Source organism: Accipiter gentilis, chromosome 3 (genome assembly GCF_929443795.1).
Source record: "Accipiter gentilis chromosome 3, bAccGen1.1, whole genome shotgun sequence".
NCBI lineage: Eukaryota > Metazoa > Chordata > Aves > Accipitriformes > Accipitridae > Astur > Astur gentilis.
In genome coordinates, this window is record NC_064882.1 from 44484909 (window position 1) to 44509845 (window position 24937).

At 39.8% G+C, this 24937-nt stretch overlaps 2 protein-coding genes across 6 annotated transcripts in view; one reads left to right on the forward strand and one right to left on the reverse strand.

Moving 5' to 3' along the window:
* CTNNA2 (catenin alpha 2) overlaps positions 1–24937 on the reverse strand; it is a 512225-nt gene that overhangs the window by 152785 nt on the left and 334503 nt on the right. Inside the window, exon 1 of one of the 5 annotated variants that reach the window (XM_049792671.1) lies at positions 16858–16967. The exons of 2 other annotated variants lie outside the window; for them this stretch is intronic. The gene's annotated coding sequence lies outside the window, so the exon portion shown is untranslated. Of the gene's footprint in view, positions 1–15269; positions 15594–16852; positions 16968–24937 lie in introns of those variants that run through there. 2 more of the 5 variants (XM_049792669.1, XM_049792670.1) reach the window with 2 other exon arrangements.
* On the forward strand, positions 15986–18299 carry LRRTM1 (leucine rich repeat transmembrane neuronal 1). The gene has a single exon (XM_049792673.1). It carries the CDS (start codon positions 16015–16017, stop codon positions 17578–17580), a length of 1566 nt encoding a protein of 521 aa, XP_049648630.1. The 5' UTR covers positions 15986–16014; the 3' UTR covers positions 17581–18299.

Here is a 24937-nt window from a genome sequence, read left to right on the forward strand (position 1 = left end):
CGGACTGAACGTGAGTCATCCGTGTCCCCCAGCTGTGGGAAAGGCAAGCACCGTTCTCGGGCAGAAAAACCCAACTGCAGCCAGGGAGACGCTGTTCTCCAAACTAGCAAGGTCTCGGCTCGAATACCATGGGATTTGTTTTGGCACCATGTATCAAGAAAACATGGACCACTTAGGAAGGATCCAAAACAAATCAAAAGCAGTTACCAAGGATCAGCAAAAAAATCCACCAATAGTAAAAGCTTGGATGCATTGGGCTTGTTAAACTCTCAGAATTTGAAAGTGAAGCATTGGAATAGATTTCCTTGAGAAGTCTTCAGTTCTGGAGCTTGCAGGAGGAGCCGATGTGTCAGGAAAGACAGAACTAATATTGCCTTAGAGCAGAAAGATGGACCAGGTGATTTCTTAAATCCATTGCACTTCTATGAACTAAGGTTTACGTCGCAATGGCTTGCCCAGCTATAACCAATAGAAAGAATCATATTAACAGAGCACAGGGGCTTTTAAACTCTAATACACAGTGGTTTATATTTCTTTAGGAAGACTGGGTTACATGGGAACCTCCAAATAAAAGATTATTTATAAGGAGGCTCCAAAATACTGTCGGGGCTGAGGCTCAGAGTTCTAAAGGTACTTCAGACCTCCATATGATCAGAACACGTGTTCTTGATTTCTGTCTATTCTCCATATTCTACAAAAACAACACTGAAGTCTAACTTATTTTAGATTTAAAGTAAAAAGATTTTTAACAGATAAAAGTAAAAGAAGCACCTAAAACAAGTTCCACTATTGCATTGGACCGCTACTGTTTAAAGGTAAATGGAGAAAGTTCATGCAAAGGGTGATGCCTCATATCTTGACTAAAACTCTGCTTTTTTTTCCCCAGGGATTAAATGCAACGTAAGAGAAATGGATCACAGGGACAGGGTTTAGTGGTGGGCTTGGCCGTGTTAGGTTAGCGGTTGGACTCGATGATCTTAAAGGTCTTATCCAACCTAAATGATTCTATCATTCTATAGATATTGTGTCTATACATATTTTTTCTATTTCTTGTTATTTTGATTAAGCTGACTGCATTACAAATTTCATCTGAAGGTGTTTTTTTCTTCCTACTATGTGAAAAGTTATTTCAGCCTTACAAACTGTCAAGAAAACTCACCTATATACAGAATTTACTCAATTAGCCTTGCCATGATGTTGTCTAAAACAGTATTCTCTAAAATTCCAATACAGAATAAACACATTGCAACAAAGCAAATATATTTTTACAGTCCGCTGTAGTTGCTAAACTGGTCTATTCTGTTTTGTAGAGAAACATCTGGAAAACCTACTTTGGAATGAAAAGTAAGGAGTGTGGTGTATAGTATATAACAAAAGGAGATGGATTTTTTTCAATTCCTGCAGTTGTTAGGCTAGAAATAAACCCTGGAAATGGTTATAGGGAAGAATTCACTGCATATATAAAAATAATTATTTATATTTAACATTGTGCTAGAGACATAGCAGTTAAAGTGCAATATCCATCCTAATGTTCACCATCTCATTCAGATTTTAATGGCATTTCTTAGGTAATGTTGGATTTGAAGTCTGTGAACATAGCACTCAGGGAAAATCCAGTCAGCAAGAAAAAATAAGATCAGAATGTGAATGTGCTTGTGAGCTATCCAAGTAATGTGCTGGAGGACTTTGTCCTTGACAAGCACAAAGAAAAGCCAAACACCTGTCTGCCTATTATCCATTACCAATCTCTTTTTAATATCAAACACCTCTGCATTTCAACAGATACTTCAGTCTGTAAAAACACTGAAAGAGAACAAACGCTTCTGTACTACTACGTTTTGTAAACTTCACACGATCATTTTTAAAAAACAGACCAGTAATGGGAAAGCTAGCAATTTGTTTTTGGGATCATAAATCCAAAGTCTTTTCTAAGTCAATATTTTATCTTACCATCAACATGAACAGATTTTCCAAACTAGAAAAAAACGCCCGCTGTTTATTTGTCTCTTATTGAGAAACCGCATGTTTCAGAAATACTTGCTCATAGAAATTTTAAGGAAGAAATTTTTTATGATGAGGTTGTGTCCTGGTTTTGACTGGGATACAGTTAATTTTCTTCCTAGTAGCTGGTGTAGTGTTATGTTTTGGATTTAGTATGAGAAAATGTTGATAACACACGGATGTTTTTAGTGGTTGCTAAGTAGTGCTTATACTAAGTCAAGGATTTTTCAGCTTCTCATGTGCTGCCAGCGAGGAGGCTGGAGGGCCACAAGAAGTTGGGAGGGGACACAGCCAGGACAGCTGACCCCAACTGGCCAAAAGGACATTCCATACCATATGACATCATGCCCAGTACTTAAAGTGGGGAGGGAACTGGCTGGGGGAGGGCGATTGCTGCTTGGGGATAAGCTGAGCATCAGTCAGCAGGTGGTGAGCAATTGCATTGTGCATTACTTATTTCATATCTTCTTTTATCATTATTATTATTATAAATTATGATTATCATTATTTTCCTTTCCTTTGCTGTCCTATTCAACTCTCTTTTTCTCAACCCATGAGGTTGAGTTTTTTCTCCCCAATTTTCTTCTCCATCCCACAGCTGGAGGCAGGAGGAGAGGCGTGAGCGAACGGCTGTGTGGTGCCTAGTTACCGGCTGGGGTTAAACCACGACAGTCCTTTTGTGATTGTTTTTCCTTGCAACTTCCATACCAGTGCCTCTAGGGCGGAGGTAGATTTCCCATCCCATGTCCTCGTGTCCCCTCCGTGGTCATGCGGGTAAAACCACAGAGTGGTCCATGGTGTGTACCCACTACATCTTCTCTCTTGAGCAGAGGAATGCTTACTCCTAGTAGCTGAGATGCTGGTCTGTACAGGTGGGGAGTAAGCTGAAACCAGGACAGGGTGGTGAAACCCTGGCCCAGGTTGCCCAGAGAGGTGGTCGATGCCCCATCCCTGGAAATATCCAAGGTCAGGCTGGACGGGGCTCGGAACAACCTGATCCAGTTGAAGAAGTTCCTGCTCATGGCAGGCACATTGAACTAGATGACCTTTAAGGGTCCCTTCCAACCCAAACCATCCTCCGATTCTATGATTTGCAATGATAAGCAATGCTGATCTTGATTGGATTGCTTACGAGCGAGGACTTGCAGGAGGAAATGGTATTTCCATGCTACCTCTCTCATAAATACTCTGCTCACACCAGGAAAATGAGCTGTAGGATTTTAATGGCTTTTACCAGTAGGAGCACCACAGAAGTTAGCTTGATGCTTTGTTTGTGCTCCATATTTTAATCACAAGTAACTGGCAACCATCTCCCCGGTGCATGAGATCTTCAGGATACGTTTCTAAACCACATCTGCACTGATGCGTGTGGCAATTCCAGGGGTTTTTAGCAGAGAAAAATACAGTTGTATAGTTTGGATGGGGGGGAAGATCTTCAAGTGTATGCTCTGCATTTACTAATAGGGGCACAAGGTCTTTTCAATACTGGAGTAGAATTTTTGATGAAGTGCCTGGTGGCGAATTTGAAATACTAGCCTGGGGGCCCCAATGAGACGTAATTCATTCCAGTAGCTAGAACAAATCTAGCTTCTACATCCATTCCTCTGAAGTCGTTACTGACCCAAGGGAGAATGCTAGCCTTAAGCAAGTTTTAATAAAGACTCTGGTGGAGTAGTTTCTATAGCACTAAATGCGATAATGAGAAACAAGCCACTTAGCTGCAATAGACCCAGGACCTGTATATAACCCGAAAGTCAGTTTTCTGAGGTTCTTGGGATTCTTTCCAGAGATGAAGCAGGCATCCAAAAGAGATTTAATTACCTTGCTCACTAATTTGTTACATAAAAATCAGTCAGGCTTAAATGGACCAATATTCTGCTTGTCCTATATGAGCATAATTTATTTTAATACTGTTTCTGTGAAGTAAAAATGTCCATAGACTAATCAAGTCTGGGTTGAAAAATCAAGGGTTTTACTAAACCAGTAAAAGTATGAACATCTAAATCTGGCCTTAAACATTGCTCTGCTTTAGAACTTCTTGCAGTTTATTTTAAACAATAAAGTTTGTATCTGTCTGTGACCATAAGACCTAGTATCGAACAGCATCGCTGATGCTACAGCCTGTGGCAGTTTGAAAGTTTCTTAAGCAATTACTGAAAACTCTTTCGGGATGAAGTAGGTAAACGACAATGACAAAACCTGATAAGTAGACTTCTTCTGAAGTTAGATCTGTATGTATTTTAAAAAAAAAACAAAAAACATCAACTGTCCCTCACTGTGCCCATTTAACCATCAACTGCAAAACAAAACCTTGCTAGACACAGTGGAAGTGATTTGAAAATTAAACTACAGTCTTGATACAGAGAGATAGAGAAAGGATCCTTTGTGCCACTGTTATGATCATTAGTCTCCATCCCAGGCAGAGCAAGCGCAATCTTTTGTGCCTGTTGTTGATGTCTGGCATTCACTCACAGAGAGGTGCTTTGTTTTATGTCTTCAGATTCTACAGGCAAGTATTTAAGTTCTGAAAGTCAGAGGAGGAAAACGGAGAAATAGACAGCTCTGCGTTGGTGCTTTGGCAATACAATTGATGGGACGGAATAAAAGCGCAAAGAAGATAGGCTGAATATAGCAGCGCTTTGAGCAAGAGGGGGAATCTGAGAATATTCTCATGTCTAGTACAACACAGTAAACCCCTGCTCCTACTTTTGCCCTTACCCGAGACAAGCCGCATCTAGGTACATCATTATCAAATTCACAAAGAAATACCATTTGCAACTTTTAAGAGTCTGATCAAGTATTTCCTGTGCATAGCAAAAATAAATACTTTAACGATGGGGAGGTATGGACTATATGCTTTACAGTCAAACCATCAAACTTAAAGCCAGTATGCTGTATTAGCAGCCAACCCATTCATTTATTTCACATAAAAAGAAGTTTTGGCTACTAATCCTTTTTTATGAAAACTCCTAAAATATTTTTAAAAGTTATGGGGGAATCAGTGTGTGCTTTATGATCCGGGAGGATTGGTGCTTACAGGCCCTTTTTTTTTTCCTTTCTTTTCTTTTTGGTACCGTTCGAGTTCAAATACTATGTGGTGATTTCAAGAAAAGTAAAACTGAATCACGTTTCTGTGAAACTTGTAGCCATTTATATGGATGAGATGGGGGGGGGATGCACAGAAAATATTTCTAGTTTGAATGGAGATTAAATGTCAAGAAGACTGGAGTTGCCATCTACTGGAGTGTGCAAAGAATGACAACTGACATGCAAAAATCCTGAACTGAAAGCATTAGTCACAATATCAGTCTAGGTACATCGTATATTGCTCCATGACTTTAAAAAAAAAAAAAAAAAAGAAAAAAAAGAAATCTCCAAAGACGAGGAATTTTTCTCCACTCTTAGCTTTTGAGAAGTCAGAATATGCACGAGGAGGCTGTGTTAAAACAATCTCATTTGCCTATATCTTTTATCCGCATTCAGCCAAAGATTTGATTTATCACTTCTCATCAGAACACAGATAATTCCTCTTTCCAGCTTCAAAAGCAAAAAAACAATGTCAGAATCTGTAAAGGAGAGAATTGTAAATTCTTCAAATATGAGAATCTAATCACTGCTGCATTTTTAAACCACCACTTTTTAACACAATATAATCTTAGGGAATATCTTCAGTTGATGAAACACTGGCAAACATAACAAAAATCTTCTTAGAGTTGCTTATCATCAAAGACAGTTACTCAATATTCACTGTGCAGTTCCAATAATGTGTAATAAAGTTCATATGCAGGGAAGAAAGTATTCACTCTTATGTTTCTAGATGATCTAAAGTAGAATTTTTACTTCCTACATACAGGTCTTGCTAAAGACCAATTATTTCCGTAATCAAATTAATAGAATAAGTGCTTGCAACTGGACAGAGAGACAAACCAGACCTCTGCAGGGGAGTTCAGAGGAAAAAAAGAAACCCAGAATGTTCTTAAAGTGCCATGAATGAAATTACACAAAATTAGCAGGAGACACGATGTTGATAACAACTGCAGCCTGGAAATTTAGTGTATTTGTAGACATGAGCACAACATGTCCCACCTCACAAGACCAAAACCTACTTACAAACTATACACATGCACTGGAATTTTTTGAAAGCAGTTTAATATTTTCTCATATTTAGTGAAGATGTTTATTAGTCTCTTACTAAATGTAGAGTATGAAGTGACTGGACAGAAGTATCTGACATGTGAACTATGTTATTATGATTAATGGAGTTCATAGATAAAGGGTTATTTCTCTGGAAAACGTCAGATTGAATAATTACTGGAATTAATCCCAAAGGGCTTTAGAAAATTTTCTGCCCAGTTTCAAGTCACATTTTTATCACATTTTTCTTTTGACTAGAGGGCGATCTTTAATTGCAGTTTTAAGTAAAACAAGTACTGTAAGCAATTCATCAAACATTATGAAAAATGATGTATTTCTCTAACAGTCCTTGAAAGTAGCTAATTCACTTTTTACCCTCATCTCTAGGCGATATAGCAAAATCCAATCAATAAACAAACTGGTTTTGTTCTGCCTCTGAAACAAAAAAGCACACTGTCCCTATTTTTCATGCATCAGGTTAGGTATAGAATATCCTAGAACTGATATATTGGAATATGACTGGCAATATTATCAAGATAAGTAGGGAACAGATGATAGCATTATTTGGTCTCTTGGATTTCTTAAATCTAATCAGTATTTAATGGTACAATGGTGCCAGCAAATCCAGAAAGCCAGAGAACACATCTCCAAAGACTCCGAGCGGAATGCGTTTCAGGGACGTATCCCAAGGTCAGCATTACTTTGCAATGCTGCCGTTGCATCCAACAGGCTCCACAGTCGGGCAGACTGAGGACCAAGAAAAAGGAGCACTTATCAAAGGGGTGGTTTTTTTGCGATAAAAGCTTTTCTAACTGCTGTCAATATGATTTTCTTTGGGCAGGTAAAGAAGCAAATACCTCCCACCTTCAAGCCTCTGGCACTAGGGAAGCTTCTTCCCATTACATTTTTGATGTCTTCTACTGCTCGTTGCCTTCATGGCCCTCACGGCTACGAAAAGAGGGAGGAGAAGAGACTTCTGCTGACCTAAGGTCAGTGCATGGTCCAAGCTCAGCTGGAAAACAGGCTGCAGAAAGACAACGTGACCAAAGCTCAGTTGTCTAGTTTACATATTTGGGAGCATTGTAATTCACTAATTCTTGTCCAACAACTCCTGCCTCAAACACCCAAGCTGTGTTGATTAGCATCATCTTCATTAGGACACAGCAAAAGACAGTCTGTGCTGGGCATTATGCAGCGACATAGGAAGAGACAATCCTTGAGATTAAGAGCTGGAAACATAAAAAAAAAAAAAAAAAACAACACCAAAACATAGGTGTAGGAAGAACAAGGGCATCGAGCAAACAAAAAAAAATGATATACAATTAGAAGAAGCAAAGCGAAGATCAGGACACGTAGTACTGCTTCCAGGATTAATTTTCTAAATCTACGTATCTTTAATGCCTCTCTGCTCAGCCACTGCTAGCTCCAGTTTTGTAAGCACAGAAACAATGCCCATTTGCCATTCTCACTCCCCTTCTGATCTCTGTCGGCATATTTGGCAATCACTCCCGTAGCTTGCCTTAGCACCTCTTGTCCCCTACCTGCCAATCCCCCAAACGGGTCCCCGTCGAGCAACATCCATGGCGATGCCAGTACAGATTCTGGGGGCTGAAGGATGATGCTGGGGGAGATTTGGGAGCAGCTTCTCTGCCCATCATCCACGGGGCTGGGGGAGAAGGAGAATCACTGGGTACGCTACATGCTCTGGGACCTGAACCTTCAGCCGGCGTTTATAAACCACACCAAAGAGGTGCATAATTCAGGATTTTCACACCAATGATTTCCCACACCTTTAGGACTGCTGTTAGGAACGTTACCGATGTAATCATGAAAGATGGTTATTCTTCCACAGCCATGCATGCAACATACAGTATCCAGTTAAACACATAAACACCTTTTCATAGACAAAAATCTCTGAATAATGGGGAAAAAACTACAATATATCTTGAGCCACAGGCATTTCACAGCTACTGACCTTTGATTTTGATTTAGAGGCTCTAACTAATAAAGCTTGGCTCCACACCGAATCTGAAGAAGAAAATCAAGCACTCTCTTGTCAAATTATAATTAATTTGCACTACAAAAAAAGAGCAGAAGTAAGCCAAGTGTTCTTTAAAAATGGTCTCTAGCATTCAAAACACACAGTAAAATGTCCTATATCTTGAAAAACAGGCTGATCTTTTCCTGTCTTTTTGGGTTGATTACGCATCTTTCCACTCATTTAAAATATAAATTGAGTTTTAAGAAACAATAAGCTCTTCTTTTTACATGAATATTCAAGACTCAAAATTACAGCAGTAGGAGAGGAAATTTAATTCTGAAACATATCTGAAGTGAACCTTACAGCTTTGTTACTATTTTCCCAACAAATCTGCTGTTTCACCTTTAAAAACATATAATGTGAAGGTAATTTACTTTCATATTATTGCATGTATGTTGAGAATGTGGTTTGCATATGTTTTCTATATCTTTCGAGGTAAATTCAGGATCTTTGGGTATGTTACTAGAATTGACTATATCTTTCTATACATTTATTGAGAGTAAAGGAGCAACACAAAGTTTTGATCACATTGTATGTTTCTTCTTTATAAACCACAAAAAGTCTTTAGCGCAGACACGTTAATACATTGAAATAAAACCTAACAAGAGTCCGGAAGGTACATTTCAAAGTCTGCCATTGGATCTCACAAAATTAAATTAGCTGTTGAGAAAAGCTGGGTTTCTAAGATTACACATACACCACACACAAACCACCCCCACCATATGAAACTGTTCAGTATTGCCTCAGTATTTCTAAGTTTGTTTTTTTTTAAAAAAAAAAAAAAGGTCAGGTTATTCTCTTTTTTTAGAAGGCATGACTTTCTTTTGTTATGCCTTTAAATATGTCCTTCTGACACTCGTGACCCGTGATTATTTCTCTTAGACATTACATCAGTTGCAAATAATACGTAATGAAGCCATAAATATTTCAGGTAGTCAACAAACCATCTTCTTTAAGTTTGCAAAAATCACAATGACTTCTATCTGAAATGGGTGTCTTCAGCCTGGTTTCTGCATTATTACTACTGTATATGAGCAAATGATTCAGATTCCCTCTAACCTCCCAGTAAGATGCAACACATAAACAACCAGGATTTCAACAAATTTGATCCTGCGTTTTCCCTTCAGATTATGGATATCATCAGAGCAGAAGGATGGAAACATAAAAATCCTGCCTTCACCATCTGCCAAAATATACCAAGAAGCACACATAACTGAGAATAATACAGTCTGCCAAAGATCCGATTGCCTGTTTGCTATAGGCGTTCCGCTACAGTCCAACATCTATTTCCATGACTACATAATCTAGCTCACATTGTTCAGGTCTTCAGAAAATCCAGGAGTCAGACCTAAGAACATTACAAGTTATATTATTTCCAGGTAACATTATCCAAAAGCAGAGTTTCCCTGTAAAACTCCCTTCGGAGTCAATTCAAATGGTATCCTCTGTGACAGAAGAGAATTCAACAGAAGTCTTTATTCGGTTTCAAAACACTAATTTAGCACCGACTTTACCACCAACCTGTATTTCTTGCAATAACGTATCTACAAAGGCCAGCAGAATTATCTGTTCTGATTGTGCTTTAAAACATGTTTGGAAAGGAATAAGAGAAACGGGTTAAGAACAACTGATTGTCTAATACTGAGAAGAACAGATTTTCTGCTCTGGGAAAATTTTCCAAGAACAGTTCATCCATTTGTAAAAACTTTGCAGGAGACTGCCAGGAACAGCTTTTAACTTGTTCACCCTAGCTTTTAGTAATTGATTTCATAAATTCCTCTCAATTCTCTCTATTTCCAGCACCTTGAAAGTCTGAAGAGTGTTTACTGCCACTAAAGTTATGTGGCTGATAAAAAGAGTGAACTGTTTTGCACCAGGAAGGCTACCCCAACACAACACAAATGACTTCTCTACAGCAGGAGTTTGTTGGCATGGTTATGCCTGCATCCCCAGGTGGGACTTGCCAGCTTTCTGAGCAACGCAAGTTATTCTGAAGGACACAAAATGCCAGTAAATCATGGACACGTGATGGATTTAGGACCATAACCGATTTGGCTATAGGGGAGATTTTTCACAGTCCTAACCAACCCTGCTATTCTGTCACTTTGTGGTATATTCATGGTTCCACCACCATCCAACCTCTCACAGACCTGATGAATCTGAGTAAATACACCAAGATAAACCAACCAACCAACCAACCTACAAGAGATGCAATGGCATCAATAGCCATCTTGGATTAGCTACATCTGTGTAAGAACAGAATCCCTTCAGTAAAAGAGTCTTAAAACATGAAGACCATTTAGCATCGTAGTTTATTCAAAAATAATCCTTACGGATGAACTATCAACAGTAGAAGAGGGCAAAGTAGATGCGTTCAAGTGTATGGATAAGCTGTGGCCCTCTTTGCTCTGAATCTAATTGGAAAACCACTGCAGCTCCTTCACTGGCACCTCCAGAAATGCCTGGGAAGGTCTTGAGATGAACCTTTCTGAAGTGTCTAGCTTAGCATTTCTGAAGGCGGAACTAATTGATTTCCAATTAAATAGGACTAACTAAAACCTTTACAATTGCTAATCACTGCACTCTACACATGCTTCCTTCAAGACTTCCCATGACATTTTTAGAGAGATAAATTAGCAGGAGTTAACTGAAACCCAAGGTTTGAATTTCCCCTTTCCCTGTAAACCAGGAGTTCCAACAACCTAGTAACTTGACTGGAACACACCAGTCTTCGCTTAACCAGGATGCTACATGATCTTCAGCAATGTGTTGATTAATCACAAAAGGATAGGTTTTACTTGTTGTCATTTTTCCATTATACCTGGACATTCACAACCAATAACGCTGTCTAGAGCTTTGACAGCACATCCAGAAATCCATAGGTAATTTCACAGCTACTTAAGAGAGTCGGTAACTCTTCAGCTTATTCAAGTATTCTATCAGTAATGAATGGAGGAGAGAGGCACTTCATCTTGCCCCTGATGTAATTTCTAAAAATTGACATTTCCTCACTGCATTGACAGTTCTTCACATAGGTCTTTATAGAGCTGTACATGACTACCTGGTATTGATTGTGGCTGATGACAAGAATGGAGTGACCCTAATGGGAGAGAAAAGTGTTTCTCACATTGTCAAAAACAATAAGATGATTTACATAAGAATATCTTTTTTTTAAAGGTAGTAATGAATCCAGTGTGCCTGGTCTGCACTGCAATAATTTAATGGTAGTTATCATTATTACTTTGATATCTTGAATCACCAGAAGTATTTCGGTCAAAAGCTTGGGTAATATAGTGCATTTTTATATTTACTAAGAGATGTGTTATATAGGATGGACTTCTTATCAGCTGAAACTCTGCATTTTATATAGAAGGTACAGCCAGCCAAATGCCAGGGGTGACCAAGATATAAATACTAGAGAAATAACAGATTTAATTTGCTTTACTTGAAGTCATGTCTTTTTCTTCCCTTTTCTGTTTTTAAATGTTTCCTTTATACAAAATGCCATAGTTCAGTGCACTTGAAAATTAAAGACTACCATGTTAGATCAAGGTTTGAGTCTGTCCATTCATGAAAGGAAATTAAAATCACCACTAAAAGTCCCACTTTTTATTATACTGATAGAAACCAGTCAGAAAATACCAGAAGGAAGAAACATACTCAGTATTTAATATACTGCTTTGTCTTTTCATATTTTGTTGGTTAATATATTAAAACATATTTATATACATGGTTAGACATTAGTGGCCAGATTCTGATCTTATTCTCCCTGACCTAACCCCTGGATTGCAAACTCAGGCACGTTAAATATCTAGGTCCAAACAGTAATGCCAAACAATAAGTCCTTGGTTTTAGTCAGAATGAAGTGATTCTGTGGCTAGTTACATGATATGGGACATTAATCTGAAGACAATATTAAAAATGTGTAGACTAAATACATTGAAAAATGTTTTCCTTTTTCAACCTGAACAATTTTGACGATCGCTGCAGGGTGTTGCCAGTGAATTACAATTGTCGTGACTCAAGAAATAGCTTCCCAGCTAAACTTTCTAAAACTTTACTCATGTTGTTCTTCTGTAACCTGCTTTATATTGATTTAATCAATCTCCCTTAAACACACATAAACTTAGTTTGCGCTTCTTACAATGTTTTACAATCGCACATTTAATAAAGCTAATTTAAATCTGCTAATTTATAAAGATTTGCCAGAGGCTTTGAAACTTCAGAAAATGTGTAAACTTAACAGTTTGGCTGTGACAACAGCTCAGACAGTGGAAATTAAGCCCTTTGCATCACAATCGAGTTCAAAGTGGATTCCTGGCTTTATTGCAAACAAAGTATATTTCAAAAAAACAGAAGAAAACCAAATTTACAAAAGATATTCCAGGGCTAAGACATATATTCACCCAAGTTTGTCTTTTCAGATCCGCGTGCCACAGTTCTTGAATGCAGTCACTACCCTGCCTCAACATCACAGCCTCAACCATACGTTGAGGTCTCTCATTTTAAGACTACCTGGATTCTTTTTTACAAACAAATTTTGGACACACAAGAGCAGAGTCTGTCACGCAGTAGACCTCTGACAGAGCTTCGAGATCGTGCGCTTAGGGCCATTAATTCCGGCTCCCTAATTCTAGTCGTCAGTCTTCCAGCTGATAGTATATAGGTTTGCTACTGTCTGCTCTAATTTCTACCTCTGGAACCCAAATGATAATAGATTATATGCCAGTGTGGGAATAGGCAGATTGGTTAGGATCCAAGCTGTATCCCAGGTGACAGCAAGAAGCAGCAGTGAAAAAAGTATTCGGCTCTTCTCAGCGATGTATCAAGGAGTTTCATCTCTACTAGAAGAATTCTTCACTATACATAGCATTTAGATGGTAACTAAGTGATCATTATCGTCATTTGATTTGCAGAAAATGTCAGCTTGCCTTGAAGATATAGTTGAAATTTTTAGGGTTACTGCTGCAGACCTCGCCCCAAATTGTTATATGGGAGAAGACATTAAGTGCCCCCCTCCCATGAAGACTTGTAGGGTTACAGTCTTTTAAGGGATACAACCTCATTGTTTTGAAGCTTTTTTTCAGTATCTGTAAAGTCCAAGTACTCTTTTGAGGTTTTTTTTCTGCTAATTCCATCAAAATATTCAGAAATGCAATCTGGAATATATTCTTGGACAAGAGGTTTTTTTTTTTTTTCTTTCTCTTGGTTCTGTCATTGCTTTCCCTCCTGCTTTTGTGCACTGAGAAACAGAATTAAGGTGTACTGCAACCAGTGGACACTTGCATAAACAGCCTGCTTTGAATAAAACAGCACGAACTTGAGAGAGGAAAACCACATAGAGCTTTCCTGCCCGAATGCTAAAACATACGAGAGGTTCAGGTACTATATTAGAGCCTCACATTTTTGCTTTGACACCACGGAAATGCAAAGGCTGTGAATAGCAGAAAAATGTAAATAAACTGAATTGGGAGCATACCAGCATATGGATTCCCAGGTTCTGAAACCGCGGTCCAAATGTTTCATATTTGTAATTTATTTAAGACTTTTTTTGGCAAATACATTTGTAATGAAGCTCCTTCCCACATTTTTATGCACGAGAGCTTAAGTTTTCCAGGACTTCTCTAAGACAACTTTTACTGCATCAAATTACTGCATTCCTTGATCTCTACCAGCACACACTCACAGCAGCCAGCCACACTCGAACACAACGAACAGCTCCAGGATTTCGCAGCTCTGCAACAGATACTTCAAAAAGAAGATTTTTTTTTTACAAAAAAATTAATACGGTTGTGAAAAAGAAAGCCAATGTAACGGTTCTGCCCTGCCTCCAGCATTTCACAACCAATGTTGGCTTAAAAGTAGCACAATCTTCTGCAATACTTGCATTTCCATGTGAAACTTCTTCATAGAGAATTCATGCAGAATTGTGAGCTGTCAGCTCTGATCGCATTCACCAGCACACAGGCTTTAGACTCTATTTCATAATAGGAAAAGATGGCCAGCGTTTTCCTGACAAAAGTATCGTGTATTTTTCAGTCAGTAAAAATTACAGCGAGAGCTCATTGTCGATGCATTTCCCATAGATAATGAGGACTGCAAATTATCAGGCAAGGATTTTTTGGGTACATGGAACAAAACCGAGCATAATCTGCAGAACTTATTAACTAATCAGGTTTTAAACCCCTTCTTTGCATGCTGCCGACATGGTCAGAGTAACCTATACATCGATCTTATTCCAAAAGCACAGTAATCTTTATGCTGCAAGAATGATAGTTTTGTGTGCCATAGCGTACACTGCAATAAAAAAAAAAAAAAAGCCTTTAGGAAAGGCATGTGCTGAACACACACAAAATATGCAGGATGGAAAAAGACCAAATGTAATTAAAGCTTATATGAAACCAGACATTCCTATTTGCAGAGCTCTGGCTGCATTTCTATGAGAAAGAATGCACAGAATTTCAAATCATGCTCTATTTAGACAATGTCAGAAGAAAAACACATTCCCCCCCCCCCCCCCTCACTCCCCCACCCCAAGACTCCAAAAGGCAAATCTCATCATCGGAATTAGAGAGAAAAAGCAATCCAAAGACACTGGGTTACACATTCCTTCCCAAACCAAGAAATCAAGTATCTCCCTCTCCCGGCTAATAGTTTATAAATTCAGACTTTAAACAAAAGCCAAAAAAAAAAAAAAAAGAAAAAAAAAAAAAAAGGAAAAGAATCCTAATTCTCAAGCTTCCTACTTAGCACTGCCTCGCTCTTGATGATTTGCGCGGCTGTGTGTGCGTGCCCGTTTGAGAAATGGCGAGATAGGCTTAAAGTATTTTCCATTTCATCAAAGAGCATATATTACTTTCCCGGTTCGCTCCAATGTTGGTTTTATGCCCACCCCTTTTCAATCTGCCCATGTCTGAGATGCACAGTGCAGGCGTACAATCCTGAGCAGCTTACGACACTCAGTGAACACTAGGTGCCTCTGCATGCTCTAGCAACATACTGCTCAGCTGAAGGGAAGGGATTCTTGCTGTCTCTCTCTGCTCTAAGCATCACCTAACAAGCAAAGCGAACAAAGAATGGGAAATAAAGCTACCCTTAGCCGGTCAGTGAATGAATGGTAATCTCTCTATGGAGTAAAGGTTGTGCCGGTCAATGGTCGTTGCAAATGATGGACATTAAACAGATTGACAAATCCTGTGGAGTCGTTAGTAAAGAGTTTGGAGTTTTTTTCACGCCACAGTGTTAACTGCAGAGAAAAGGACAGAGGGAGAAGGAGAAGATCAAGCTCATGTACATAGTTCTGAAACTTGCAGGTCCTAGGAGTCAGCTAAAAAGCTAGCTGGACAAGCCTTTCGCTCTTTGAGCAGAAGCGAAGTGAGACATTGTGAGCTTGCCAGCCTTGCACAAAATTGAAAGGGACTGAATTTGTAGCACAGAGGGGTCTTTTTTAGCTCTGCATATAATTAGTCCAAACACAAAGGAAGCAACTGAATGGAGGTTGTCACTCTCTGGAAAAGGGTGGGTAAGACACTTTTTAATTAAATTCTTTCATGAAGAAAGATTTTTTTTTTTTCTTTGCTGCAGCATTTAACATGAACAAAATCACTATCATTTTACCTTTGAATGTCTGTGAACTTTAATGCTGCGCAGCTCCTGCATGCTGTAAAGTGAAATATTTGCCTCTGTGTTTGTTCTGTTTGCTGTTTTGCTTTGGTTTTCTGGCTTTGTTTTTTCGGTTTTGTTTTTTTGGTTTTTTTTTCTCCCTTAAATAAAATATGATGTAGAATTTGAAAAGATTCAATGGACATTCTCAAGCATATTTGGAAATATTCTTGCTAATGGATTTCCTTCTTATTGGTCTCTGTTTAAACTGGCTGCTGAGGAAGCCCCCGGGGTTGATATTGTGTACGCTGGGTATCTTTTCTAAAATGCTTCCAGCCGTGAATAGTGGGTGTCCACAGCTATGTCGGTGTGAGGGCAGGCTTTTGTACTGTGAATCACTGAATCTTACAGAGATGCCTCGCAACCTGTCGGGCATGATGGGCTTGTCTCTGCGGTACAACAGCCTTTCAGAGCTGCATGATGGACAGTTCACAGGGTTAATGCAGCTCACGTGGCTCTATCTGGATCACAATCACATTTGCTCAGTGGAGGGGAATGCCTTTCAAAAATTGCGGCGAGTTAAAGAGCTCACCCTGAGTTCCAACAAAATAACCCAACTGCCCAACACCACTTTCCGACCCATGCCAAACTTGCGCAGTGTGGATTTATCGTACAACAACCTACAGTCTTTGGAGCCTGACCTGTTCCACGGGCTGAGAAAACTAACAACTTTGCACATGCGGTCGAACGCCATCAAGTTCGTGCCAGTGAGAATTTTTCAGGACTGTCGCAGCCTGAAGTTTCTAGACATAGGATACAATCAGTTAAAGAGCCTGGCTCGAAACTCTTTTGCAGGCTTGTTCAAACTCACTGAGCTGCACCTCGAGCACAATGACTTGGTGAAGGTGAATTTAGCCCATTTTCCCCGGCTCATCTCCCTGCACTCTCTCTGCTTGCGAAGGAATAAAGTTACCATCGTAGTAAACACTTTGGACTGGATATGGCAACTCGAAAAAATGGACCTCTCCGGCAACGAAATCGAGTACATCGAGCCTCACGTTTTCGAAAGCGTACCTCACCTCAAATCCCTGCAGCTGGACTCCAACCGGCTGACCTACATTGACTCCCGAGTCCTTGACTCCTGGAAGTCCCTCACTAGCATCAGCCTTTCTGCCAACGCCTGGGATTGCAGCCGTAACGTTTGCGCCCTGGCCTCCTGGCTGAGCAACTTCAAGGGTCGCTACGACAGCAATCTGCTCTGTGCCACCCCCGACTACGCGCAGGGCGAGGACGTTTTGGACGCGGTGTACGCTTTCCACTTGTGCGAAGACGCGGCGGACCCGACGAGCGTTAACACCCTCTCCCCCGTAACGAACAACAGCGACCAAACGTTCGGCTACGGCTCCGCCACCGCCACGTACGACGTGCAGGACGGCGATGGCGACCGAACGACCTACGCCGTAACCGTGACCATGCCCGGCGAGAACTCGGAGAACGCCGTTCAGATTCACAAGGTGGTGACGGGGACCATGGCGCTCATTTTTTCCTTCCTCATCGTGGTTTTAGTGTTGTACGTCTCCTGGAAGTGCTTTCCGGCCAGCTTGAGGCAACTAAGACAGTGCTTTGTAACACAGCGCAGAAAGCAGAAGCAAAAACAGACCATGCATCAAATGGCTGCCATGTCAGCCCAGGAGTATTACGTTGATTACAAACCCAACCACATTGAGGGAGCCCTGGTGATCATTAATGAGTACGGATCTTGTTCCTGTCACCAGCAGCCAGCGAGGGAATGCGAGGTGTGATTTTCCTTGGGGATTTAAACAGTGTGCAACCAAATAACAGCGTGCAGGCAGACAGTGGCACGGGGGGGGTTGCTGTGCTTTGCTGGTGATTTCTGACGCGCTCCTCTGCCGAAATTGTTAAGAGGGGCTGTCTGAGAGACTTGATATTTTAGCTTTATCGTGTCTTAAAAACCTTCAGGACAGTCAATCTTAAGATTTCCTATGCTAATACTCCCTTTGAAGATCTGTCAATATTCAGGAATCTGAGAGTGTAAAAAGGTACCAATTATTGATCTTTTGTAAACTAAGAAAACTGTTTAAAATAAAAAAAAAATAGCATTTACAGTTTTTACAGACTGGTGTATATTACATGAATTGTTCCCTGTATACAAAATGCAACAGTTTAACCTCTTTTTCTCTTCATACTGAGTGTTGAAATGAGAGCCTGGGAGCAAAGAAGCCACGTAAAATAGAAAGCTTAAAATTAACCAGATGGCTTCACATTGTAATTAGTGCACATTCACTTACATCATGTTACTGAAGATATGAAGCATGACACTGGAATTATATTTTTGTTAATGTGCTACCTGTAAGTGGATGTCAGTACAACAAGGAGCCAGTGCACCTCAGAAAGGCTCAGGTTTTGACCATGTCCCTGGGACAGGATTCCTGAGGATTTTTAAGTACGGCTCACTTGTTAGTTGCTGTCAGATCCATAAAAACTGTATCATAACCCCTAAAAGTATTTTGTATCCAAACCGGTCATATTGCAAAGTCTCACTAAAAAAAAAAACAACAACCCAACAAACCAAACCCGAACAACTGAAACACTGCCAATATGTGCTCATCACAATTTTCTTTAAAATAAAAAAAGACAAAAAAAAAATCCTAAATTGAAGGGCTTTTACTGGCATTTCCCACTTTTATGCTTGTTTTGAGGTATGCTAAGAGCAAGGAAACCCTTGCTTTGTGCACTGTGGTGCCATGGTGAACGGAGAAGAGCAAAAGCTATTCGGTTCTCAGTGGTGAAACCTGTGTGGTTTTCAAGAGGAAAACCTTGGCTGTAACACTGTCAGAGTAAGACGGAGAGTTATTAGAGCATACTTTGGGGTCCTATAGCAAACTGCTAGCAAAGCCTATCTCGTGTCCCTCGCTTTCACCACCAGCCTTCACTAACTCTAAAAATCTCTGCAGAGGCTGAAAGTATACGAGCCCTCCTTTACTAATGACTGGTAAATGGAATGGATGGATATAAGCAGTGATTTAATAATGTAGAATCACGCTGCTGTTTTATTTGACTGCCCTGAAATAAAGGCTTCCTTTCTTCGTATTTTGGATTTTCATTCCAGTATGTGAACAACCTGCTGATTGATCTTTTCGACAACTCCTCTTATACTAATGTAGATGAGGTAGTTTTATAATATCAGGCAGAGAATCTTGAAATTTCCTTCACACAGCATTACATGCTAATAAAATGTTACGGATAATGAATTGGGTAACATTTCTATGCTTTGTACGTATTTCTCTATCCTTAGGTTACTACCGACAGAGGAAAAAAATCAGAAATCTAACATATATTTTAATTTAGCACAGGTTTTTTTTCTTTTTTTATAGCATCAGAGTGCCACCTACTCTTAAAAGGCTACATCAGACTTATAAAGGAGAATATAGGCACAGAATAAACCATTTTTTTTTTCCTGCACAGCAGGTTTTAGCCATCAATTTTGAATGTAAAGAGTGATTTTTTTTTTTTTTTTTTTTCCTTAGTGACACTCTTTTTAAAGAGTCAGAACTTATTTTCCTCTAATTGGTACATCTCGTCGTGTTTAATATTAAATATGATGAGAGCCTTTTAATCAACATTTTTATTTAGAGAGACTATAATGTCATCTGTGAACGCAATAAGATTATGTATTGGGAGAGGACTTTTTTATAGAAGATTAATGAAAATCAAGTGCTTTTCTACTGAAGCCACTGAAAATTCACCCACAGCTTTGAAACAAGCTAGCACTGTTAAAACCAGGCTTTTTTCTCTTTAAAGAAATGCACAGTTCTCTTTCTGTGCCTCATGCCCACAAGGGCCTGATCCATCCTGAAACTCCCAAGTGACCTGAGGGGTTGAGTGTTCACGTACAAACCTTACGGTGAGGGCAGGGAGTAGGTAAGGAGCCCCTTGTCTCTTTGGGTGCCCAATCATATTTTAAGAGAAAATACATTATGCCATGCTAACTGAGGGCCAAACTACAGGTATTTTCCTTACTGAACCCTTCCCTGAAATCAATAAGGAATTTAACTGGGAAAAACTGGCTCTCTAACTTTGGACTACGTTAGATGTTCCTCAAATCTACATGCAGCACTGCAGCCAGAAGGATTGATTACAGCTAGTTGCCAGGAAGGTTCCCAAACCAACCAAGATTGTTAAAATATTTTCTGCATATGGTAAAAAAAAAAATGAAAAAAAAAAAGAATTAACTTTATTTCTAGAGTGACTCCCTGTTGCTGTAAGGAAATGTATTAGTGCAGTCATGGTTCTGCCCCTGTAAATCTGATGCAAGACTGATACCGACAAATAATCATCCCGTGGTTGTATTTCTATGTATTTTTAGCATATTTGTGGGTTGTATTTTAAACACACTAGTGATTGCACCCCCCTGGAATTATTCCTGCTGTTTATTGGTGTTAGCAACCTCAAGCTACGTTTCCAAAGACGTGAGCAATTCCGCCTTTGGAATTTATTCACCCCTGTGCTTCATGCATCTTGCATTGACAGCTCAAGTAAACTGAAGAGAACCTTTTTCTTTAAAGGTGCAGTGATTTCCTAACTGAGAGCTGATTTCGGTATTGCCCCGTTGCCATTTCTCCCGAAGAGAGGTAATGACCACCAATGACCTGCCACCCTTAGCAGGATGATGGATGGATGCTCCATATAGAGCACAGCACTTATTAAACATGAGAAAATGATATGTTTTGAAATCTTTTCTAAGGGTAATATCTTCTAGTGACAACCTCCTAATGATCTCCAGAGGCTACCTGGAGACCTCGATACCCTCTGAATATTTACGGGTGGAAAGAGGGGTGTCACTGCTATTACAGGGTATGAAGGTACCCCCCAGGGTGCCCACATCTAGTCTGAAAGTTTACGTGAAAAAGATGTGCTTACTAAAGAAAAAAAGGAGCAAGTATTTAATTTCAATCCAGCTACTGCAAATGCAGTTATTCATCCTGCTCCAGCCTGCTTGCATTGGTATATTTGAGAGTTATTATATTTGTACTGCATTTATAGCAACTGCAGGGACAAATTTTCCCTAACTCTTTCTTCCAAATTTCAAGTTCACCAACTGTCCAGAGATATGTCATTCCCTCTCTTTTTATGCCCTTACTGTGGCTTACTAAATGGCTCCAAAATCAAGAGGAAGAAAAAAAAAAAAAAATGCTTTTGGGGTTAGTTGTGACAGTTTTTTGTTCAAGAGATGCTTGGGGAATATCGAAGGAAGGAAAATATTTTAAATATTCCCCTTTTACTGTTCCACTTAATAGGACCAATCTCCCTTTTATAATTAGGTAATTAACATTATTTTCTTTATATTTACATATCTTTTAACATACAAGTCAGGGTGAAAGGTGAGCTACCTTTTTGGAGGACTACCTTTTTGGAGGATGGTTAACACTATCAGTGTTATAGATCTCTCATATGCAATCTCTTGCTGCTAACATCAGTACATACTCACAGTGCACCCAGTGATGAAGGAACTGTTGCTGTGTATGCTTTGAATGTATATAAGGGATGATTTATTTTCCTTTCTGTCTTTTTTCCTTCCTTTCTGTACTACTTTAAAAAAAAAAAAAAAAACAACTGATATGAAACCACAGAATCAATGCTAATGTACCGCATTCTGTTTCTGGCCTGAATATATCAAATACAAAGAAATTCTGTGTTAAAGCTGCAAATTCCCTCCTTTACCACGCTGTTTGAGTACTGCAGGGGGTGAGACCGAGGGGGTGACCTGTTCCTCCACGTGCACAGCGGTAGCCGGACGCTCCGTACCCGTCCGAAGATGCAGTCCCACGCCTGGTCCATCACCGCCTTGCATACGTGTGCCAGAGAAAGATCATTAACGATACCTAAGGATATTTTTGTATGCTTTAATATATTCTGTATGTTTTTATGGCTAAGGCATTGAAGGGCACTTGAAAAGAGCCTGTTTGATCATTTTCTTTGGTTCTGATAAAAAGCCCCTCATTTGCTTTTGAGATGGAGTAAATTTGTTTCTTGTGTGGGTCTCATTCGGTATTAGTAGCAAAAGGACACTCTGAATACCCCTCCCCTTCCCCCCAGTTTCTCCAATGGTATTCCAAATGGCAAATAAGGAGGAGTATTTAATCAGGAAGCTTATTTCAAGTGCTATAATAATAATAAGAGTACTACTAATAAAAGAAATTAAGAGGAGACAAAAGATGAGAGAAAAGACTGGAGTAACAGCAAGTAAATCAGGTTGTTACTGGATTCCCTTGCCTTTTCTTTCTAAAGATGGTAAATCTAAAGGACTAGCACAGATGAAAACCCAAGACTGAAGGTGGGTGGAGAAAGCAGTTTTAAAAACTGTGCAAGCAGGGATGAAACGGCTTCTGGAGAGGAGGGTACAACACTAAATAGCTTCACTGAGCAAGAAAGAGAAAAGGAGAGGGTGAGGGGACAGGATGAAAGGGAAAATGAAAACCAGCGCGAAGGCAAGGGGACCACTGTGCACACAAGGAAAACGAGATTTTTTCAGTGCCTTCACCTCCCATGTTGAAACTGTGGCGAGGACAACGGCAGAGATTTAAGAAAGATACCCAGCATCGCTCGCTCCCTTTTTCTCTCCCCGTCTTTTCAAACTCTCAGTCCCAGACACACACTCTCTTTTACAGAGGCGCAGACGGACACGCATTCCCAAACACACACCCACGCGACCCCGGCGTTTCTTCTGTCACCTCCCCATTCCCTGGGAGCACAACGTCCCCCTCATCCATCATTTTGCTCGCTGAACTCCAGCACCGTGCCTCTTCCACTAATTTTTTGGGGGCTGGACTTCTTAGCTATCCTACTCTCAGTTCATCACAGACTTTCTAGAAAATCAGACTTTTCTACCCCAAATACCTCTTTTTTTCCCCTTCCAGCCCTTAAGAAACCCTCTTTTACAGAGATGGCTGATCTTGAGCTATAGCAGATTCTCCTGCTAATTATATCCATGCTCATTCTCCCTCATATTCAGCTTTCGTGTTCACAGTTATTATGACAAACAGATCTGAGATATTTTTGCTGTGTTCAGTTTATCATTATGCACCAAGGTTATACTTTTCCTTGACCTGCTCAACCCAGTCTAATATTAACAAATTGAGCATTTATACGAGTTCCTTTCCAAGCATGAAGTTGATTAGGAATTTAGGAAATGCTGGTGATTTAAAGATTAACCTTTCATATAATTACTGACATAAACCAGAGCTATTAAGGTATTAGAAACAACTATTCAGAGTATATTCTACGTAAAAGAAATATCACATTTAGAGCCATGCAAAAGACTTTCCATCCCAGCCCTTTTTTTTTTTCCCCCCCGCCCCCAGCATAAAAACCTGGTGAAAGGAAAGGAGTAAGCGCAGTCTACCTCTAAAGTTCTGTAGAGGAAAGCAAGGCTACAAAAATATTACAGAAACCAAGCAACAAGCTTCTGCTGGCAAGACACAGCCTGTAATTGGGTGGGTGGCTGTGAAGATCCGAGATGAATGCTGCAGAGCACTGTAATTTTATTGCAGTGTGTCTGCTTTAAAGTGAACATATTTGCAATGAAATCTGTATTTCCGTGAGAACAGGGCAATTGTTTTTGTTATAAAGATAACGTCACTTGTTGGCATTCGGACACAATTATTCAGCCTTTAAAGCAATTACTGTTCTTATTCACCTTTGCTGGTGTGATAGTTGGGTGAGAGAGTCAAATGTAACAGGCTGCATTGAAAGGAGTTTGAGTTCAAAGTACCCAGATTTGCATTACAAGAGAAGAAATTCAGTTTAAAATAAACACCGGCTTTTCACCTTTCCCTCCATTCCTCCTCTTCCCCCAAATCCAAATACGTACACCAATTATAGAAATTAGAGATAATTGGCAGCGGCTAGAGGACAATTTTATGTGCGCCTGTGCTTGGCCAATGGCACCTACTATTCTGCTAAGGCACTTTTTATTTTAAACCATTTCACTGCTCTCATGTTCTTCACATCCTCACCAGACGCGGTAACTACTGCCAGAAAGATGTCTTTCAACATGGGTGCTATGGGAACATGACCAATTCGGTTCCATTTCTGAGCTAACAAAGACTAAATCCAAGATTGCAAAGGTAATAGGTAAGTATAAAAGTCTACTTCATCACCGAATTACCATTTTTAGCACAGCAGATTCCTCTGACTGACATGGTTAGATGCGAAGCCCGGCCGCACATTTATGACAAACTTTGTTCTGGCCTTTTTCAAGACGTACCTTTCTCCTAATAGTAAACCAGAGCACGACACCGGAGAGAGGACTAAAAATTGTATTTTCAGTAAAATCTGAGTTAAAAAAAAATATGCATGGACATGTCAAATTGATTTAAGGGCTTATCCAATGAAGGTGATACAGCTTATATATCCCAAATCTCCCTGAAGTAGCACACCCCTGTACCCTAGTGGTTACCGTAAGGTATGAGCAAACATCCTCCTAATAGCTGGGGGACTCAAAACTGAAAACGGGTTTCAGAATATGCTTTAAAATATAGACTTTCCCTCTAAGTTTTTTCCTTCTTAGCCACTCTCCCAGTTTTCACTCCCAGAACCTCACAGGCAGAGTGAATCAAAAAGTGCGTGGGGGGAACGGCACCCTGAAAATCCCAACTAAACTGCAAGAAAAGTCCACAGCTATTGAGTTCCAGAGGGTTTGATTCTTTTAACAACTACCAGCCCTTTGAAACACAACTGCTATCAAGCCTCTTCGCAAGACGAGAGGTAAAGTGAGCTCCCGGGAGTAAACCTGAATCTGTCTCTGTAGTTCAGTGCCTCTGCTGACAGTCTGGCTTGCTAATAGAGCCTGGTAAATATTAAAGCATGCTAATAATAATGAGATAAACCACCTAGGGATTCCCCCCCCCCCCCCCCCCTCTTTTTTTAAAACTTGGCTTCCTACTAAAGTTTATCTTGACAGAAAATTTACTTCTCTCATCCAGATTATTTCCCTAAGCAATTTTTCAACAGCAAACAGAAATTTGTGGTGGCTGCTGCTAAAAGGTTTGCAAACCCCATGCTAAAGAGGCCACTGCATGTCAAATGTTTACCTGAATTTCATGTAAATGTCACTCCATATTGGACAGTCTGCATTTC

What these genes read in the sequence shown, in the direction of transcription:
- LRRTM1 (XM_049792673.1), top strand. Translation starts at nt 16,015, where the DNA reads ATGGATTTCCTTCTTATTGGTCTCTGTTTAAACTGGCTGCTGAGGAAG.